Genomic DNA, 19,063 nt, shown 5'->3' with positions numbered 1-19,063 from the left:
GGTTTGTGAGTTTTACCAGGTACAGCCTTGTACAGCTGACATCCATCTCAGACCTTTCTGTAGAGATGTTTTTCTGCCTGTGTGGTTCCACCAGCAGTTGTACCAGCTTTCAAAGGGCTGTTAGTATGGTCCCATGGTGGGTGCTTGTACAGAAACTAGGCAGCCACAGGATGGTGGACAGTCTCCCTGCTTGAGTACCGAAGGGAACAGGAAAGGGAATGACCAGCTCTGACAGTGGAGGATGGCCCCCAGGGTTCCCAGAACAAGTCCTTGTGGCAAGGGAGCAGTGTGATGACCCTGAGTTTGTTATCCACTGCCTGAATCTGAGTTCACAGCCAACTGAAGAATTGCAACATCTTTTAACAGCACTAAACACTAAAATGGCAACAGCACTAAAATGGCAATGATACTGAATGGAGGTAAAAGAACTGATGCATATCAAGGAATGGAAAGGAAGACTGGACTTCACTGAACTTCACTGGAAACAATGAGCTGAGCTGACCACCCTCTTAGGTAGGGGACCTTTGGAAAACCAGAGTAATGAATGTGACTCTCTGGAGCTTGGCAATGATCACCAAAGCAAGCTGAGCCATGGGGGTTCTTAAGAAAAGGCTTATGAACAGAAAATATGATCTGTGCTTTGCTGCCTTTGAATGCCTTGTGTGTATGTGTATATATATATATATATACACACACATATAGGTATCTAGGATGCCAACTTATAGCCTGGAGCAGACCTGGAGGGGCTCAGAGAAGAAGGGGGAGCTGGGTGGAGAGGCTGGCTCCTGCCTGAGGAGCAGACAGTGGGCTGGGGCTCTTTGGCCTGGGACAGGAGGCTCACGCATTCTTCCTCCCTGGTTTGGTGAATCCCTAAATTCAGGAGGGTGACCATTGCTTCCTGCCTCCAGCAGTCACTCCAGTGGGACAGGAGGCAGTTTTCCACAAGGCATGCAGCAGAGCTTTGGATCTCCTCACACTAGAATTGGGCGCTGCAGCTGTACACCAGCTCAGGGAGGCCTAACAAACTTGTGAGGGAGTTCACAAGTGTCTGCTGGTTGCCTTGGCCCTATCTGGCTGGGGCACCAAATGGTTACCCTGACATGGGCAATGGTGTGTAGGTACACACACACATTCACTCTGGCCTTGTTCTTCCCTTGGAACTTGCTTTTGGCTGCTATTTTGGGATGGTTTCCTGAGTTTGATGAACATTAGTGATCCATTATATCCAGATTCTGTAGTTTGTTGCATTGAAGTGAGTTGTAGGGCTTGCTGCCTACCTTTCACTGGCTCTCTGAAGGGAGAATTTCCTTGCTACAGACTTGGTAGAGGCGTTGCAATGCAGTAGAGTAGTTATAAAGAGCTGCAAGTTAAATGTATGTTGTGCTTGTCTTTTAAAATGAGCAATTAAGCAGTCTGGCTAGCCTGGCCATGCAAAAAAAAAAATAAATCCTGCTGTTGCTTAAACTGTTAAAACTCTTGTTAAAGACATTCAGAAATATGATTTAAAAGGCAACAGCACTGTCTTAGCAGTTAACTGGGACTGTGCCTGGCTTGCACAGCAAGAGGAGCATTAGAATGAATTCAGGTGAATGACAACTGCAGGCAGGCAAGGCCTGGGAAGACTCATCCTGCTGTGACTGAAGGACTTCTCAGTGTTGTCATGGGAGGGACATCAGCCCTGTTCCCTTGGAGTGCACCTCTGAAGTTGTTTCCAGTTGGCAGTGCTCTCCTGGGCATCATATGGGATCAGGCTGGCTGTTACTGCGGGAGTGGGACAGGGCTGTGTGCAGGGGAGAGCCCTGTGGTGCCTGTACAGGAGCGAGCATTGAGCTAGTGATGTTCAGGCAGGATTAATTGTAAATAAGCAGAGAGCCTAGGGATCCTTCCTTGGGGAGGGACAGTCAGCACTCTCTGAGGTGATGAAATAGCAAGCCATAAACAAACAAAGCTCGCTTCAGACCTGTCAGGGACTGCAGCAGCTAAACATAGCCCTGGAGGCTTGACTAACTTGGCTTCTGCCTGGCAGATGACTGCTCTGGGCTCACTATAGGGTTACAAAGGTGAAATTCTTTCATCCGTGTCATGCCAGAGCTCAGTCTGGATGTGCTAATGGTCTCCTCTCGACTCAAAATCTCCGCATCCCCAAGAGCGGGGGCACAGTACTGAGCATCCAGGTCAGTCTAGCCCAGCTGCTTGCCATTTCCAATACCATCCAAAGAGGAGCCTGCTTGCCAGCCTCTCCTCCATGCCAGCAGCAGGGAGTCTCAGTGGAGACAAATTATGCTCCAGGTGTTTCTCCCTGAAGCCTGTGGTGTGTGGGAGGAGGTCTGCAGCAAAGGGTAAATGGTAATTCTGCACCCTGCAATGGTAAAAGGAAACAGCAGAGTACAGCTACTTCAGTCAGGATGATTCCTGAACACATGGTATTAAGGGCACTTCTGCTTCTCAAACAGGGAGAAGCTTCAGAAACCTAATATAATAAATAGCTTGCTTAGTCATGCTGCTTAGAGGTTAATTAAAGGTGCATTATTGTGACAGTCCTGTCTTTTGATGGCTGTACCACGAGTAATACATTACATAGGTTTTATGAACATCAGCTCTCTGAGGTATCTTTAATGTTGCTTTTTGAATGAGATTGAGCCCAAGATCCTGATTGCTTGTGGCTGCTTAATGATTCAGTTGCATATTACTGGAAGAATACATGATGTCCTGGGTTACAGTGTCATCAGGAAATTATTCATATATGGTCTTGCTCCAGAGTGCTGGTCTAGATGCTTGTAATGATTAGCAGAAGTATAGTGGACATTTGTGTTCACTCTTTCTTCTGTTGAGGCTATCAAACATGTCTGGAACAGGCTGCATTTCTGCATGTTTTTCTTTTTTATTATTGACAGAAACATGAACTAATCACTGCTACTCTCTCTTAAAAGCAATTTAATCATGAGTAGAAGCAGAAGATTTTGCGTTGCAGTTGCAAGACTGTTAAATTTCTTAGGGCAAATAGCCAACGCATGACTGGAAAGCAGCAAATCACTTTGCTGCTGAGCTAAACACGTGTCACTTTAAAGAAGCAACTTTGGTTCAGTCTCTGCGCCTGTGATAGGGTTAGAATAAGCTCACTACTTGACCAGGTATTTTGAAGTTTATGTCTCACACTTAATGTAGGGCCCCCTGGAGAGCAGTCTGAAATGGGAATTATATGGTCATGGATGAAGCAGGCAAAAGCAAACCACTTCTGTTTGTTTTCCTTGTTTTCTGCAGGACAGATTCTGCATCCTACATGAACTACGAAAATCCTCCACCCTACCCTGGCCCGGGCCCAACTGCCCCTTACCCACCCTATGCACAGCAACCAGGTGGTCCTCCTGGCCCATACCCAGGCTATCCTCCTGGACCTACTGGGCCGTACCAGCCAGGCCAGCCAGGTTATCAAGGTTATCCCCAGTATGGATGGCAAAATGCACCTCCGCCTCCAGGACCAGTGTATGCAGATGGACCTAAAAACACAGGTATGCCTAGCAGCTGTGGTGCAATGTAACTGTGACCCTTTCTGGCTTGCAAATACATGAGTATATGTTGATCTTGAAGTCATATGGTTACCAGCACCCAGCCCTAATGGGGCTGGGGGAGGTGGAGACTTCTTTGAAGTAGCAATTCTGTTCATAGCCTGTTTTCCTGCTTTATTTTGCTGTTGTGTCTCTTAAGAGTTCTCTGGCTGTTGGAAGATACTGCTGAACATCCTTAATGCTGATCACTCAAGGGAATCCTTATGCTGAGATCGTTATACATGCTTTTTGCTGGCTTTAGATTTGCTACAACTCTAATTCTGCCTGTCTTTTGGTTGATAAGTTTCAACTGAAGGCTGCACGGTTAAAGCTAGTAATATTCAAATGTACAGTTCCTACCAAATTTATGTGCAGCAGTTTTCTTGAGCCCATGAATATCTGTCCAAGTGATCTGATAGTGCCATTGGAATAATTCCCGGGTTTTACTGTTTTCTGAAGCTATTATATTCTGTGGAAAAACACAAGTTTCTGGGAAAGGGAAGGAGGATGCTGTAACTTGGCTTGGCAGCTAGCTAGTCCATTTGTGTGCTGCATCCCCTCAGTATGGTACATTGGTTTACTCTGGCACCCATAGCTCTCATGGGGCTCATTACAGTGCTTGGGACAGGCTCCAATTGGCGGAGGAGGGCTGATAAGGTGATTAAGGGACCAGAGCATCTTTATATGAGGAGAAGCTGAGAGAGGTGGAAGTGTTCAGCATGGAGAAGGCTCAGGGGGTCTATCCATATGTATAAATGCCTGATGGATTGGAATAAAGAGGAGGCAACTGGACTCTTTTCAGTAATGTCCAATGACAGGCCTGGAGGAGCACAAACTGAAACATCGGAGGTTCCTTCTGAACACAGGATGACGCTTTTCTACTGTTAGGGTGATCAAACAATGGCACAGGTTGCAAACAGAGATTGTGAAGTCTCCATCTGTGGAGACACTCAAAACTTGACTGGACAATGGTCCTGGGCAGCCTGCTGTAGTTGACCCTGCTTGAGCAGGGGATCTGATCTCCAGAGGTCCCTTCCAGCCTCAGCAACTCTGAGGTCCTGGCAAGGTTGGGTGTGGTCCTTTTCCCCATTGGAAAGAGGAGGATTTATCTTGGGGTTTTACCTTGCTGGTAAGGACGCTTGCCTAGAGACCACGTTTATTCTTGTCAGTGTTTCACAGGCTTTGGTTGTAAAATCTCTGTTCATACATCGTGGGGGTGTAGCCACCCTCTCACCATCAGCATGGGGATGCACGCTGTCATGCCAACTCCAGTGCCTTCTTTCAGTCTTATTCAGCGATAAAGATGCTCATCCAGGCTGGGAAGCCAGAAACTATCATCGCCTCTCTTCCTCTATTGCAGTGAGCATCACTAACAGACCTGAACTGCTGAGAAGAGTCTTTAAGTACCTATAGCTTCTGACTGCATTGGAGTGGCAGAGAATGTGGCAAGAGCTACCGAAGGGGATGTTCTGTGGGAGGGAATGTGGGAAGCACTTCTGTAGAGGTGCCGTCCAGGCACTATGCTTTAGGTGGGAGCTGCTCTCAGGAAGGAAAGGAGACTTGGGGTTTGTATGTGCTGGGTCTGGCACGGTCATGGGCAGATTAACCTGGGGTGGAAAGACATGAGGCTAACGTGTACTTCAGATCCAAACCTAAGTCAGTGCTTTACAGCTATGCAAGGCACTAGCACTTTAGATACTACTGCTGTAAAGTGGGTATCAAAGCTGTATCACTTGGAAAATTGTCAGGGCCCAGACAATTCCCTGGAGGCCTTTGCCACTATGTGAAGCTGTCTTTGGCCATTGCACATTAAGCTCATTGTCCACTTACTGTTGTTGCCGTGGCTTGGGACAGTGTTTGCTTGCACTTAGGGCCTGCTCAGGACTGAGATCTGTACACATCTGCTGCATTTTGAGATAACTGCCAGTTGTGCCCCTCTACTACTTCATGTTACTCAGCAGCGTGCTGTGACAAAGGTCTTTTCAAAGTGCTCATTTTTTGGGAAGCTGGAACTTGAGAAGTTCCCAGCAAGAGTTTTTGACTGCAGTGAATCCAAAGGAAACTTGACATAGGTGGCTCGACAGGCTGGACTATGGAGAGGACGTTTTCAAGAACTGGGTTTTTTTCGGTATTCTTGGCTAAAATGGACTACTGGACCAATGTATATAAAAGCATCCCTGGATTTATAGGTGATGTAAGATGTCAGGAATATTCTGGTGTCAGTCTGGTCAGAAGACCCCAATATAAGCAGCAAACAATTGGTGTGAGTGAATAAGAACCTGAATGGGTACAAGTCAAGAGTTCCACTTCCCCCGTAGAAGAGTGAAAACCTCAAGGGGGTCTGCCTTTGAGAAGAAGGCAGCAGCATGGTGATGCTTCTCATCTGCATGGACTTGAAGTGTAATCAGGGTTTTCCCTGGGAAACACACGTAGTTTTGGTGTGGCTAACAGGCATTTCTCAGTACTGGGGGGGTGGAGGCGGGGAGCAGAATTCCTGGTCTCCCATGCAGAATATCTTGTAGCCACGGAAAGGGATATGCAGAAGCTGAAGAGAGAGTGGGTCTGCTGCTTTGGACAGACTGGCTTTGAGCCAGATCTGCTGTCTTGGAGGCTTAAAGGATCTCATATCAGACTGGATCAGGGAACTGATGACAGTGAATGCCCTCTGCTCAGATCAGGTCTCTGCTCTGCTCGCAAATCTGCGAACCAGCACAAAAGAGTAGGCTGGGAAATCAGAAAGGACAAGTGCCTAAGTCTTTCACTGAGATCCCAGGCTTACACTGCAGGAGGCAGTTTTGTTGTTAAATCTAAGCAAACACAATTGCAGTTCTGCAGAAGCAGCACCTAACCCACAAACCAAAATCTTCTGGTAAGTCTTCAAACTGCCTTCCTGTAGCCATGTGTGGTCCCTGAAACCACCTTGGGAGTCTCCGATTTGCATTGCTTTTGCTGAAGTGGATGTAACACACAAACCCATTTATTAATGTGTGTAAAATGAAGTAGGGGTATAACTTGGTGTTTGTCTGCAAAAGCTTTTCCTTTTTCTTTATTCTCCTTGTGTTAAACACCCTTTTTGGTCCTTGCTCCTTTTTGTCCAGTCTGTCAAACTAGAACCTGATCTTTGTTCTGTGATGCTTTAACGGAAGTCTTGTGAGAGCTTTCAATGAGACTTTGTTTAATGATGACCTCCAGGGGTGTCTGACAGAATGGTTGTCCCTAAAAAAGCTTATTTTTAAAAAACCTGTTATGCTATATATATGCTGTGTGGGTGAACCTCATATAAAAAAATGATGTCTAAATTTAATCAAGTCCTTACAGTCTGCCTAGCTGGTCTGGCATGATTTAATGTGGCTTGTCAGTTCTTGTGGTGTTTTCAAGCAGTTATCTGGTAAGAGCTACTGTGTGGGTGCTTTCTTTTCAAGCAGATGTTTTTCTCTCCTAGATGACTTAGCTTAATCTAATGAATTAAGCTGCTCCAAGTAATGCATTAGTATTAGTATTTCTGAACAAATGTGTCCACATTGAAAACTAAGAAATTTGCTGTACTTAAAATAACTTAAAGCATTAAATTTAATGTGTAGGCAAACTGCAGAGTTGGCTCTTCTGTTGTGGATTGTAGGTGGTATGCTTATGTATGGAGGTAATTATGCATCATATTTTGGTCTTGAGTGGATCACACAGATGGAAATAATTACTGTTGAGCTCTCAAAATCTGATGGTAAAGTAGCATTTCATGGTGACAGTGTTTTTTTAATCTAACAATCTGTGGCCTGTCTGGAGTAGCAATGGACATAGCCTGTCCAGCTGGCCCCTGGAGAAGAAAAAAAACTCGTATGGCTCACTTTCTGTATTAAAAATAAAGCTGCATCTGAGATGTAACAGGAAAACAGCTTAAAGTTAACACTGGTTTTGTCATGCACACTGCAGAAGAGCTTGTGAACCACTGAACCTTGTTTCAGAAGCTGCTGTTGAAGGCTCTTCAGGCTGAGCAGCACTGATGTGAGTTATGCCACTTGTGTGTGGCATGCATGCTGTAGCCATGCTTCTTCCCAGCCACAGTACCTGTTCCTCTGCGTCCTCAGGAGGTGGGAGCTGTAAGCCCAGACTGGAGAGTTTGGTGCCTTTTGTTGGGGTCAGGCTTGGCAAAGGCAGGTAACACCTGGGCTGGAAAGAGAAAGTTATTACTGTTAAGCAAGCAGTGGCTCTACCAGAAATAGGTGAGAGAGGGAGGATATTGTCATCTTTTCAATATGACATTGAATAGGGGGACATATATAAAGGCTTGTTGGAGGAAGGTGCAGTTCAGAGCAATGCTGAACAAGGAGGACAAGTATGTTCTGCTCTAGACTGTCTTGTGTAGCACTAGTTAGCTATGACGACTGTCTGAATTGCAGAAATCAGCTTGCAGTTCATGCGTTAAGACTTAGTGGTGTTGGCCATATGACTTCCACGTATTACAGCACTGTAGAAGAGGGAGAGTGCAGCTGATAATGGCAGCTGTTGGTCCTTTGTCCCTTCTCCTAGAGTAGATGGAGTCTAGTGTGTGCAAGCTTGCACCCCCTTAGAGTCATGCTAGCTACCACAACACTGTTGGGCATGAAAGGCCTTGAAGCATATATTTCTTCTCCAGGTGGAGGAGCAGTGAGCCAGAGAGGCTAGGTGACTTGCTGAGGTGGCACAGAAGACCTCATGGCCATGGTTTTGGGGTTTTGGTTTGGTTTTTTGATACCTGGGTTTTGGGCTTGCACAGGCTACTGGTAGGAAAGTCTCCAAAGAAAGAACATTTCTTGCATCTTGCAAGGGCTAATAACTGACTTGTTCAAGTTGTTTATTTCTAATGAACAACAGCCTTTACCTTTAGAGCTGGTCATTTATGTGCTGAGTCTGAGGGTTGTTATCCCTAAGGGTATCTGATTCAGCTTCTAGCTCTGTGAACTGACGTGCCAATTTCTATCTGCACCTTCCCTACTGTAAAAACTGAGGGCTGTCTTTGTGTCTTGTCCGTATGAAGTCTGTCCAGATGTGAGTTCCTGAAATACTGTAGGTCTGCCATTTGATCTCACACCACGCTTTGGGTAACTAGAGGGAAGTCACCTGCACCAGGACAAAGCTGGGAAACGCACACCAATAGGAGTGTGGTGCCTGCATGGAGCACAGTGTAAGGAGCTGGGCCTTCTTGAGCAGCAGGGGCTTGCCTAGGAGGAAGAAAATACCTCATTCCAGAAAATACTTAATTTCCTTACCAGTATTTTCGTTGTAGGATAATTCGTTATCAACTGGCATAAGGAAACCACAGGATCTGCTGACTGGTCAGCAAGTACTTTCTTGTCTATGTAAATTAGAGGTGAAATGGAATACTGTTGATAATGTTGTGCTTTAAAAAGTGGAATGAGCCAAAGTACAAAGTGACATACTAATTTTGAAAGCCCTAGCTGACGTTAGCAATTTGCTCAATTTAATTCCCACCCCCACCGCCCCCGCCTCCCTGGCCCCGTTGATACATGACAATGTAATGGATGAGGCTATTCCATGCTGCGCCAAAGGGAACCAGTCTCTGTCAGCAGCCTTCCTTTCAACCCAAGGCAAACAAAGCTCAGTATTGCATTTGACCTATTGTATGCACAGGGTGGAAATCTTATTTCTGGAAGTTGATTACTTGCAGCAAAGCCGGCTCTGATAAGAGGAACAGTCACAGTGATGCTGCCTGCCTCCTAATGTTTGGCCAGCTGCAAGAACAAACAGGTCACCTAGATATGGTCATTACCTTCTGCTAGAGGGGTGGATTTTTCCTCTTTCTGGGTCTGAGTGTGGAAAGGAGGGGATCCTAATCTCTCTCGTTAGGCTCTCTTGTACCTTTCAGTGGTTACCCTCTTGCTTCTGAAACCATGCGGTGCTGAGCCTTCTCCAGCAGAGGTATATTTGGAGGGCATCAGGTAGCAATTCCTGTTTCCCTCTGTTTGTTGACCCTTTCCAAGCAGTCTGTCCAAGGATTTAGTTTAACTGTTACTGCACGTACCTTCAGGACCTGCAATTCCAGACGGCTGGTGTCCTGCCAGAAAAGAAAAACAGACTTCACGTGGTAGTTTTCCTCTTACCTGCTTCTCATACTGTAGTGTGCATTAAAACCTGGTGTTCTTTCTCCTCCAAGATTGCTGTATCATACCTCCCTCTGTCCCTAGCTCCTGTCAGCTGACTGCACAAACAGTGGGGGCTGTTTGCTGGCAAACAGTACTCTCCTGGGGCTGATATCTGGCCTCACCTTTGCTGCTTTTTACTCCTAAGGAGGGGATAATCTGAGAAAAGCCTGATGCAAAGAAAAGGGTTTCCAAAATCAGGTCCTGTATCTGAAAACAACATGCTTCAGACGAAGTGGCTAAATGAGGCTAAGACTGGTTCCATAGCGGGCTGAAATTAAATGAGGCTGCTGTTCTGGACAGTCCTCGTCAGCTGGACACCTAGCCTGGGTGTCTAAAGCCTTTTTCCTGCGCTGCAAGCGCTACATAGATTGTGGTTCTTGAGCCCCAGGGGGCTCAAGGAGAGGCTTGCTACCCTGAGTGACTACTCAATGTGGCAATGTCCCTTTGCTTTAAAACTGGAATTTGTCCCTTCTGTGTTACGCACAACACCCTTGTAAAACTCTTATAAGACCGAGTTTTTGCTGTGTAAATCCTTCCAAGCCAGGTCTTATTTAAATCCAGCACTGATGCTGATTTTCAATGAAAACAGACTCAGGCTGAGGAATGTGCTGTTCTTAGCCCTGTAGTTGACTTGGTGGAAAATGCCTCCTTGATTTAACAGTAAAGTAAGATTTCACTGATTAAAAAAAAAATTAATATTGGAGGAAGTTCTCAAATTCTGTAGTTTTGGGAGATGTCTCTGCATCTGTTGCAGTCTAGAAGAAAACTGAAGGGTGTGAAGTCTGTACTTTTGAGCTGAGGGGAAGCTGGTTTCTTACATGGCGTCTCCTGTACACTTTCTAACCTGTGTAACAGGGTTTATAGTGCTTTGGAGAGCTGACTGATACCTGTTGACATCCTGCAGACACTTCAGTACTTGCTACATAAGGCATGCTTTTCTCCTATGACAAGTGCCTGTAGCCCTGCTTTTTAGAGATGTTGAACTCCATAAATGACGTGTGCCCAGGTGAGGAAACTCACCTCTTTCCCAGCCCTGAGCTCAGCTGCAAGAAAGTCTGCACGGTTTATGATCAGACATAACCCATGCTTGGAGCATATACGGTGTCTAAGTGGGGAACAACTTTACCCTTATATGAAATGTGGCTATTGCAGCATTGGCTCTGGCTCACTTGGCATGCCTGTGTGGTAATTTCCCTGAAATACATTGCCTGTTCAGCTCCCTGAAAGCTGAAACAGCTCTCAAGGGTGACCATGAGAGCTTCTCAGACTTGCAGGAGCTGAAAGGCAGGAATTTTCCTAACCTGGTGGATATAGTCATGCAGCTATGGAAGAGGGCAGGTCTGATACCAGTGTGGGTGGTTCTAAATCAGTCACTTCTGCTTGAGTCCAGGCTGAAATCTGGGCTGGGTCAGCAGCAACTGTCTGGTGGCAAAGGGCATTCGCACATTGTACGCACTGGCAGCTTCCTTGTTACATGATTTTTTTGCTCAGGTGGCTCTAGGAAGTACAGCTGTTTACATTTGGAGCTGAGGATTGTGAAATTTAGAATCATAGAATTATTTGGGTTGGAAAAGACCTTTAAGAGCAATTCAGCTGTTAACTTTCTCTGAGAGTTTTGCAGCTTTGGAAAGTATTTTTGCTTGGAAGTAGTCTATTGTATTTCCATCTGGCTCTGACTGCTATGTGTTTCAGGAGCATGCTAAGGTATTTCCTGAAATACAAATACGGTGTCAGTAGAGACTGTGTGTACAGTGAAAGCCTCTGGGCAGGAAGGAGCTGGGGGACCACGGAATGTGATGTGACAGGTTTGAGGCTGTTAAGCATGAGCAAATATCCTCAGAGAGGAAAAAGAGTAATTAAATGCCTTTTGTGGCAAGGGAGTTAGATCTCATCTGTGCCCAGGCTTTGCCCTGGAGATCCTCTTGGGGAGGAGGCCTGGGGCAGAGAGGAGTTGTGTTGGCAGCTAGTATGAAAGTTTTAGTTGAAGTCCTGGGGTCCATGTTCCCGAGTCATGTAATCTCTTCTTCTGCACTTGCTGCCTGCATGGGATTTACTCCTGGACACGTGGCTGTGTGAGAGGTCAGGGCTGGGCTTCGCTTCGTCTTGCGTTGCTGGGTCTGCAGACCTAGGCACTAAAGAGTGGCTCAGGAAACAGTGATTTCTAGTTGCTGTCACCTCTGCGTTCCTTGGCTGCGACTAACACCCTTGTGCTGACTTTTGCTGTTCTGGCCTCCATCCTGAATGGAAAGGCTTTCAATGGGCTTGGGTAAGAATGTTTTCAAGGTAGAACCAGATGCACAGACTGACTTGAATTAGCAATCTGCTGTAGGCAGCGCTTAACCTTGTGAGAAATTATTATTCAAATGGTGTTGCGCAATTTTAAGCAAGACTTCTTGCTTGCTGGCTGGACAAGCAAGAGCAAAGCTCTTGGTGCAGAAGTGGCTTGTGATAAAACCCGTTTCATTCACATGTGGGAAAAGGCTTACTGGTCCCTTTTCTGCTGTGTGCTTCTTCCCAGACAAGAAGATTGTGGTATTAATATTTCTGGTCTGAACAGTTGTTACTATGGTAAACAGATGTTCAAGCAGGTATCATGGGAAGTTTTTGATCTGAAGTAGCAGTGGTTGGTAAACTGCTTGCTGCTGCTTCCTCTTGTGTGTTGCAGGCCTTGGCTAACAGCTTGTAGCAGCTAGGAGTGTAACTTGTTCGCATTCAGAGTGGGTCTGTGTGCTAGCACACAGCTGGAGCTAAAGTAGTAAACTTCAAGACTTGCTGCTTTTCTCATGCTCCTAGCCCTCTGGCTTTAGGAAGAGGAAAGCCCTGCAGCTGGCTGGTGCTAGACTGGGCTGACCCTGGTGGTGTGTGCACCTTGCTTCTCCCCAGGCAGCTGACTTCTTGACTGAGCCTGCCCCTTGGCTTGCCTGAAGTGAGCTTTTGCTTGCTGTCTGCCTGGAATACCTAGACAAGGGCCATGGCCCCCAGTGACGTGCAGCAAGACTTCTGGGAGGACTTGAAGAGCTCTTGGGTGCTTTCACAGCCTGCTTTCCAGTGGGGGCTCCCCATGTGGGTAAGTCCGTACCTTAACAATGATATCCGTGCCTGGGCCCTGGGACATGATGGGCTGGTTCTGTCATCAAAGCCAGTGCCCTTGTACTGCAGTCCTTGCAGACCCAGTAAAGTGCTGTGATAAGGAGCACTACAGCCTAAGGTCATGATTTTAGTTTATACCAAATGGGGTGAAAAGTACTGCACTGCTTATGCCTTTCCCTCATGGAGCTAATGATTAACATATCAATTAGGTATGAGAAAAAACAAGATGTGTATGCTTAAGATAAAGGCAGACTGTACATGAAATAACAAGGCATTGTAGTATTTTTTTAAAAACAAAGTGGGAGTTATTTGCACTGGATTGTGCAGGCTGGTACTGTGTGATTACAAGGAGTGCTACCATGTTCAGGGTAAGCATGATTCATTGTGATCTGCCTCCTTTAAGGCTGATTAGAAGACGGGAGGGTCTGCTAAGCTTACACTCTCTCCCATCCTGTTTTAGAAAAAACAATGGAAACATCAAAACGAGCCTAAAACCAAGTGCTGCATAGTGCCTCTGAGGGAAATTACCTTTGTTTTTCTGCTCTATCAGACCACCAGTCCCAAAGTGTGTGGGCTTCTGCTCATAGTGGCAAGGACCCTGGCATGCCATAGGGGATCTTTGGCGTGAATGACCTTGGACAAAAGAGAAGCACAAAGCAGCTAATGAAGTCCCCCATAAGGCTCTCCACAGCAAAGTGGGTGCCTTCTGGCTTGGAGGCATTCAGGCTTGTGACAAGAAGTGTAAAAAACAAGCCGTTCCCTTAGTATTTTGAGTTGAGTTTTGTTGGCAAAGCTATTCCAGTAGAGAACCTGATCTTTGTTAATGAAAAAATGCTGGTTTTTTAGTGAATTGGGAAGACATTGGTGGCTTGCATCAGTAATGTGCTGTGCAAGGCTTTCTATGAAAACGATTTTAAGAGGTTTGAGTAAGGTGCTTAGGGTTTTGTTACGTCGTCCCTTACTGTGCTGTTTACAGGGGAACCTTTGCATTTAAAGTAGCGCTAATGCATAGACTGGGAAGAGTGAATAAAGGTGCTACTACGTACTTTGAATTTCCTTGGGTACTTCAGTCACTGTGTTTGTGTTAGTATTTTGAAGCTGGTGTTTGGTTGCACAGTGTCCAAAATGAGAAGATTGGTATAGGATGTCTCTAGCTGAATGGGAGGCTTGGCCGGGAATAGTTTATGTAACTTTCCTTTGAACTGTTCTTTACCCTGTGCACTTTGGTAGCTGTAAGTGAATTCTTGACCGGCCTTCACCTGTTCTGCTGTTGTTCTCTCCTGTATAAGCCCCACACCCAAATGACCAGAAAAAGCTTTTCAGCATTAATGCTGTATGGCTGTTTCTCTGGCAATTTGTCTGGTGACAGTGACAGAGATACAACTTTCCGAAGCATTGATGAAGCTTCAAAGAAAGTGATCATTAAACTCAAACTGTAAAGGAAGAGGTGGTTGTTTTTATTTAGAGTATTGCCCAGATACTCTCTTAGTCTGGAAACTTCCAGTGGCAACTGTATTTCCTCTCAGACTGCAGCAGCAAACACCAGCTCCTGTGGGCTGGCGGTGGCAAGAGAGCTGCCCTCTGGAGTGAGACTCTTGCTTTTGCTGGGAGAGGAACTGTGCAGTGGAAGGCAATGACTTCTCAAATGTGTATTTCAAATGGTTGTCTTTGGGGCTTGCCTTGAACTGGGAAGGTGAATGGGTTTGGTAAAGTACCATAACCCCCTGCATGGGGAAAAACACAGGTTTTTTCTCAGAGAGTTTCTGCAGAAAGGTACTTGTGCCACAATGTGATGCTGGTTTAAATGACTTCCAGCTTTTAGCAGAAGAGAGTAAAAGGACACTGTCCCTTTCCAGTGCTGTTTCACTGTTTCTAACAGAAAGGCACGCCTTCCAAAACCCATGGCGAGTCCCAGAAAGGTCTTGATGTGGCTGCTGTCCCTTCTTCTGTCCCAGTCTTGCCCTGAATTGTTTAGCCCCCAGTTGTGCCTGTGTATCAGCCAGGTCAGTGCAGACCTTTCTAGCACAAGCTGCCAGCAGCAGTGCCATGCAGGCAGCTGAGGGTGCTGGCTGGCAGGGGAGGGGTGATGCCCACTGCTGCTGTGACCCACTTGTGCTGAGACACAGCATCCAATGCAAGCCAGCTGAGTGGCTGTGGAGTGAAAGTGCCGATCTCCCACTGTACAGGCCCAAATTTGGAAAAGCAGTTTTGTTTAATATTTCAGCAAGTGTTTCATAATAGCACTTTATACATGCTTTGAACGTGCTTTGTCAGTGTGTCCTCAGCACTTGGCTGTAGTTTGAAACTTCTAATGGATTAATCATAAATACCTCAGGCAAACTCTTCATGTATGCCTGGAGTCATGGACAGTTTATTATAAATTACACAGGGCAGCATCCTTCTCAAGTCTGCTTTGGGGTGTGGAAGGTTACACGAACCCATCCTCAAGTGGAGTATGCACTTAGACTCAATTTCACTGACTTCTTTGCAAGTTGCTGACTAACTAGCAAAATGCTTTACTGGTTTGCATGCTATGATGGAGGACTTGTCAATAGTGTATCATTTGATGGGTTGTATCTTCTGTAGGCTCAAGTATTGCTCCTTGGTGGCTTTGCGCTGAGCTACTAAAAAGCAACATTGCTTTAACTCTAGCAGTAAAAGGTAGTGGTGGTAGAGCTCTTCCCTGGCTGGCGCCTTGGCTGCGGCTACAGATACAGCCACCTTCAACCAGGTTGAAGATGGGCTTGACCGGAGTAGCTGAAACTAATAACTGCCCTCCAGCCCATGGTTTATGTTGCAGGGACATGGCCTCATCTGGTCAGCAGATGCATGCTGGAGGCTGGCCAGAGCAGCTGGCTAGCAAGGTCTACCTGTGCTCTGTTTGAAGTGCCATACCTTAGTGCTCAGAGAAGGTACCCACTATCAGGCCAGGTACTGTCAGACTAAGAGCTCAGTCCATCTCAGCTGCTCCAGCAAGAGAGCTGAGGGTATGCGAGGCACCCCCAAAGGAGCATAACCTTATCCACCAGGGCTATCCACCAGATTTAGGAGTGTCATATGCTGCAGAGCTTTTTCTGGGGCAGGGAAGGGTGTCAGGTTCCCCTGGGTTTCGCTCAGTCTGAAGCTGCAAGGACTTTGCTCTGGAGCGAGTTCTGTGGTATCTGTTCTTGCTGGTGTTTTCCAGAGGTCAGAGTCGCCCTGCTGCCTCCAGACCACCAGGAACCAGTGCCTGCCAAAACATCCTCCCAGCCCCCTTCTGCTGTGCAGATCTGGTTGTCTCAGGGCATTGTGGCCCCCTCAGTTCTGGGTATGGCAATGCCCTGGCAGCAGCAATCCAGCTCTCCATGGCTTCGAAGCAGGACAGCTTGGCACCTGGCAGCCACTTAGAAACAAGAGCTGCCTCAAGGCTCCAGCACAGGGAGCTGGTTTGGAAGTTTCCTGAGCAGCCATGGGCAAAGCACTCTGGGCTGTTCACTCTGAGGGATGGCAGGAGCTGGTGAGCATCCTCTCCCAGGTGAACGTGGGCAGGAGAGCATGGCTGGTACCCCACTTTGGTGAGGAGCCCTTGGCGATCTCTGGCTGTTTTATGTGCACTCTGCCCTGCCAAATAACTGCATGTCATCATCTTATACAGGACTCTTGGAGCATTTAGTATGTGTTTTGCCTTCATTTGTTATAACAGGACCTTCTCAGAGGAAACAAAGCCACCAAAGACCTGTTTATTCAGAGCTCCTGGATCCACCAGGGAGAAAAAGCCCTAAGGTTTTTCCCAGCCTGAAACAGGACAGTGCCTCCTTCAGTCCTTGCAAGCTGAACTTGTTCTGTACAGCTCTGTCCTGCCGCTCTCCTTCCTGAACGGCTCAGCTGTATGACTGGGTTTGCAAAAAGGCATCGTGTGGTGCCAGGGCTCACTTCTCACTAGGGCTTGATGTGTTGAGCCAGAAAGAAGGGCAGCTCTGTGTGCTGCTGGGAAGAATGCTGCCTAGCTGAGGAGGGTAAATGGATCAAGTGTCGGGGTGTCCAGCTGTTCCCAGCAGTGCCAGTTGAGGAAGGAAAGTAAAACAGTGCGGGCAGCTCTGCTAAGCCAGCTTCTCCCCTGGATGGCAGGGCACGGTTGTCTCCTTTCCTGCTTCTGAGCAGTCAGTGGCTGCTATAGCCCAGTGCTCCAGGGACCTGACCAGCTGCTTGATGACAGCTTGCACTGCACGGTGGTGTACAGGAACAAGCAGACTTGGGTCACCTCACCAGGGAGAGCAGGCAGTGAATAAAGAGGTACAGACAATGCTGTATGAGGCCAAACACAAGTCTTTTATGCTTTTGAACGTGAAGGCTTTGTAAGTCTTCCATGCATGGTTTTGAGTGCAAGTTTGGGGCTGTGGGCAGGTAACAGGGAAGGGCCTGACCAAAGTCCTGTCAGGCTTGGGACAGGTTCCCCCTTTGGATGGGATGGGTCTGTGGTCCACTCTTTCAAAGGGATGAAACAGACTCTTGGGTTGCAGAAGGCGGCCAGGGTTCTGGGCTTACAAGTCATTCACCTTGTTCTGCACTCCTTGCTGGTATGGCAGAGCTGCAGCCTCCCCCACTGCTGCAGCACTGACAACAGCCCACAGGGGCCCCACTGGCCGCTTTCCAGCCCTCATTAATTTGGGATAATTATCAGATGTCATTAGCAGGGGCGTGCGCCTGCCAGTGCCCCCCAGCCCTGGCACCAGCACCTGCAGCTTTGTTCCCTCTTTTTTTTTGTTATTTTTTCTGGGGGGTGGGGTGGGGGAATCCCCCCCCCCCCCCCCCCCCCCAGCCCAGGAAGGTTTTGGTGTCTTGATAGAGCTCGGAGCAGGCATGCCTCAGAGAGCAGGGAATTGCCTTCTCCAAACCACTCCCAGGATGATGTTTGCCTGACATCGTGCTGGAGAAGGTGCTGAGCCCTGCTCTGTGCATGGGAGCCAGGTTTCCATCAGATCCAGGTCTGCTCCTACCTGGAGGTGCCTGCTTTAGCTCTGCAGGGGCAGGCCAGGCCAGCAGCTCCTGGGAGAGGAGAGCATGGGAAACCTCTCCTGCTCCAGCACAGCCTGTCACAGCACTGCAGCATGCTGCCACCTCCTTCTGGGGCTGTCTGGAGAAGAGATGTGCTTCAACCCTGACGTTCCTGGAGCAAGGGCACTACACGTGTGACTGCATGCTCACAGGCAGCTGCAAGGCCTTGGAGGGAAGGATGGATAGCTGTCCCTTGCTAGCGCCATGCAGTGGCTCCTCTGGAGCTGGGCTGTGCCTGCAGAGCAGATGCCTCCTCTCGTTATACCTGTTGGTGAGAGGGATGCTGCATGAGGCTGGGCTACAGGCTGTACCTGAGGGCAGATATTTGCAGGGGGTTACTGGGTTATTTCTCTCTCTGCCCTACCCTGATGGTGGCAGGATTTTGGTATCATGTAAACCAGAGCACATTATCTTCCACTCATCACTCTTGAGAGAATTGAAGCAGTGAAGGAGGGCAACAACACACTTTTCTGAGCACAAAGCAAGCCCATGGGAGGACCAGGCTGATGACGTGAGCCGTCTCCTGCCTGTCAACACCACATGTTCAGCCACTTGACTTAAAGCACTAGCTGCCTGCCTGGGTCAGACTCTTGTGTGAGGGCCCATTTCCCACGCAGACCATAACACAGACCCTAGAAAACATTAAGGAGGGTCACCTGCCTGCCTTCAAAAGTGCTGCACTCCTCAGCATGATAGCCCAGGCTCAGTGAGGAGGAACCAAAGTAAACTGCTCATCTGTCCCTGACGGGTTTCAGGGGCTGGCAGAAAGAGCAGGCAGCACACTGGCCTCGGGCAGGAGACCCTGCTGGGAGAGCTCCATCCAAACCTGGGGCTCCCTCCTGTGCTTTCAGACAGCAGGCAATGTGCACTAAATCCCAACAGCCTGCTGGGGGCCTCTGGGCAGCTCAGGAGGGGCAGAGCCTAAATGGTTTCTGTGCATGAGGTGATACCCCAAGCACTTGGGGGTGTGATCCAGGCATCCACCCCTCGGCAGGTGAAGTGCCTGAGGACTGCCACCTCCTAGACTGGTAAGAGCTGGCTGTGTCTCTGGTGCTGAGCAGACAGAGCTGGAAGTCCCCTAGCATGCAAGATGGACACAAAGCTGGAGCAAGGACTGATTCCTGCCCTGACTTCCCAGGGAAGGAGGCAGTTATGTGTGTGATACGGCTAAAGCAGTGTCAGGGAACAGCTAGTTATTAAAGCAAGCTGACTTAGTGGTGCCAGTCTAAACAGACAACAGCCAGACAAACTGCAAGT

At 47.7% G+C, this 19,063-nt stretch overlaps 1 protein-coding gene across 6 annotated transcripts in view; it reads left to right on the top strand.

Moving 5' to 3' along the window:
- Positions 1–19,063, top strand: part of CYSTM1 (cysteine rich transmembrane module containing 1) — a 31,085-nt gene that overhangs the window by 9,344 nt on the left and 2,678 nt on the right. For 4 of the 6 annotated variants that reach the window (XM_027788777.2, XM_055811700.1, XM_055811702.1 and 1 more), the window contains exon 2: positions 3,262–3,509. In XM_027788777.2, the coding sequence (XP_027644578.1) occupies positions 3,281–3,509 (229 nt within the window). In that variant the 5' untranslated portion in view covers positions 3,262–3,280. Of the gene's footprint in view, positions 1–366; positions 514–3,257; positions 3,510–19,063 lie in introns of those variants that run through there. The other 2 variants (XM_055811701.1, XM_055811703.1) reach the window with 2 other exon arrangements.

This window comes from Falco peregrinus, chromosome 8 (genome assembly GCF_023634155.1).
Source record: "Falco peregrinus isolate bFalPer1 chromosome 8, bFalPer1.pri, whole genome shotgun sequence".
Taxonomy (NCBI): domain Eukaryota; kingdom Metazoa; phylum Chordata; class Aves; order Falconiformes; family Falconidae; genus Falco; species Falco peregrinus.
This window is presented reverse-complemented; position numbering and strand designations above follow the sequence as displayed.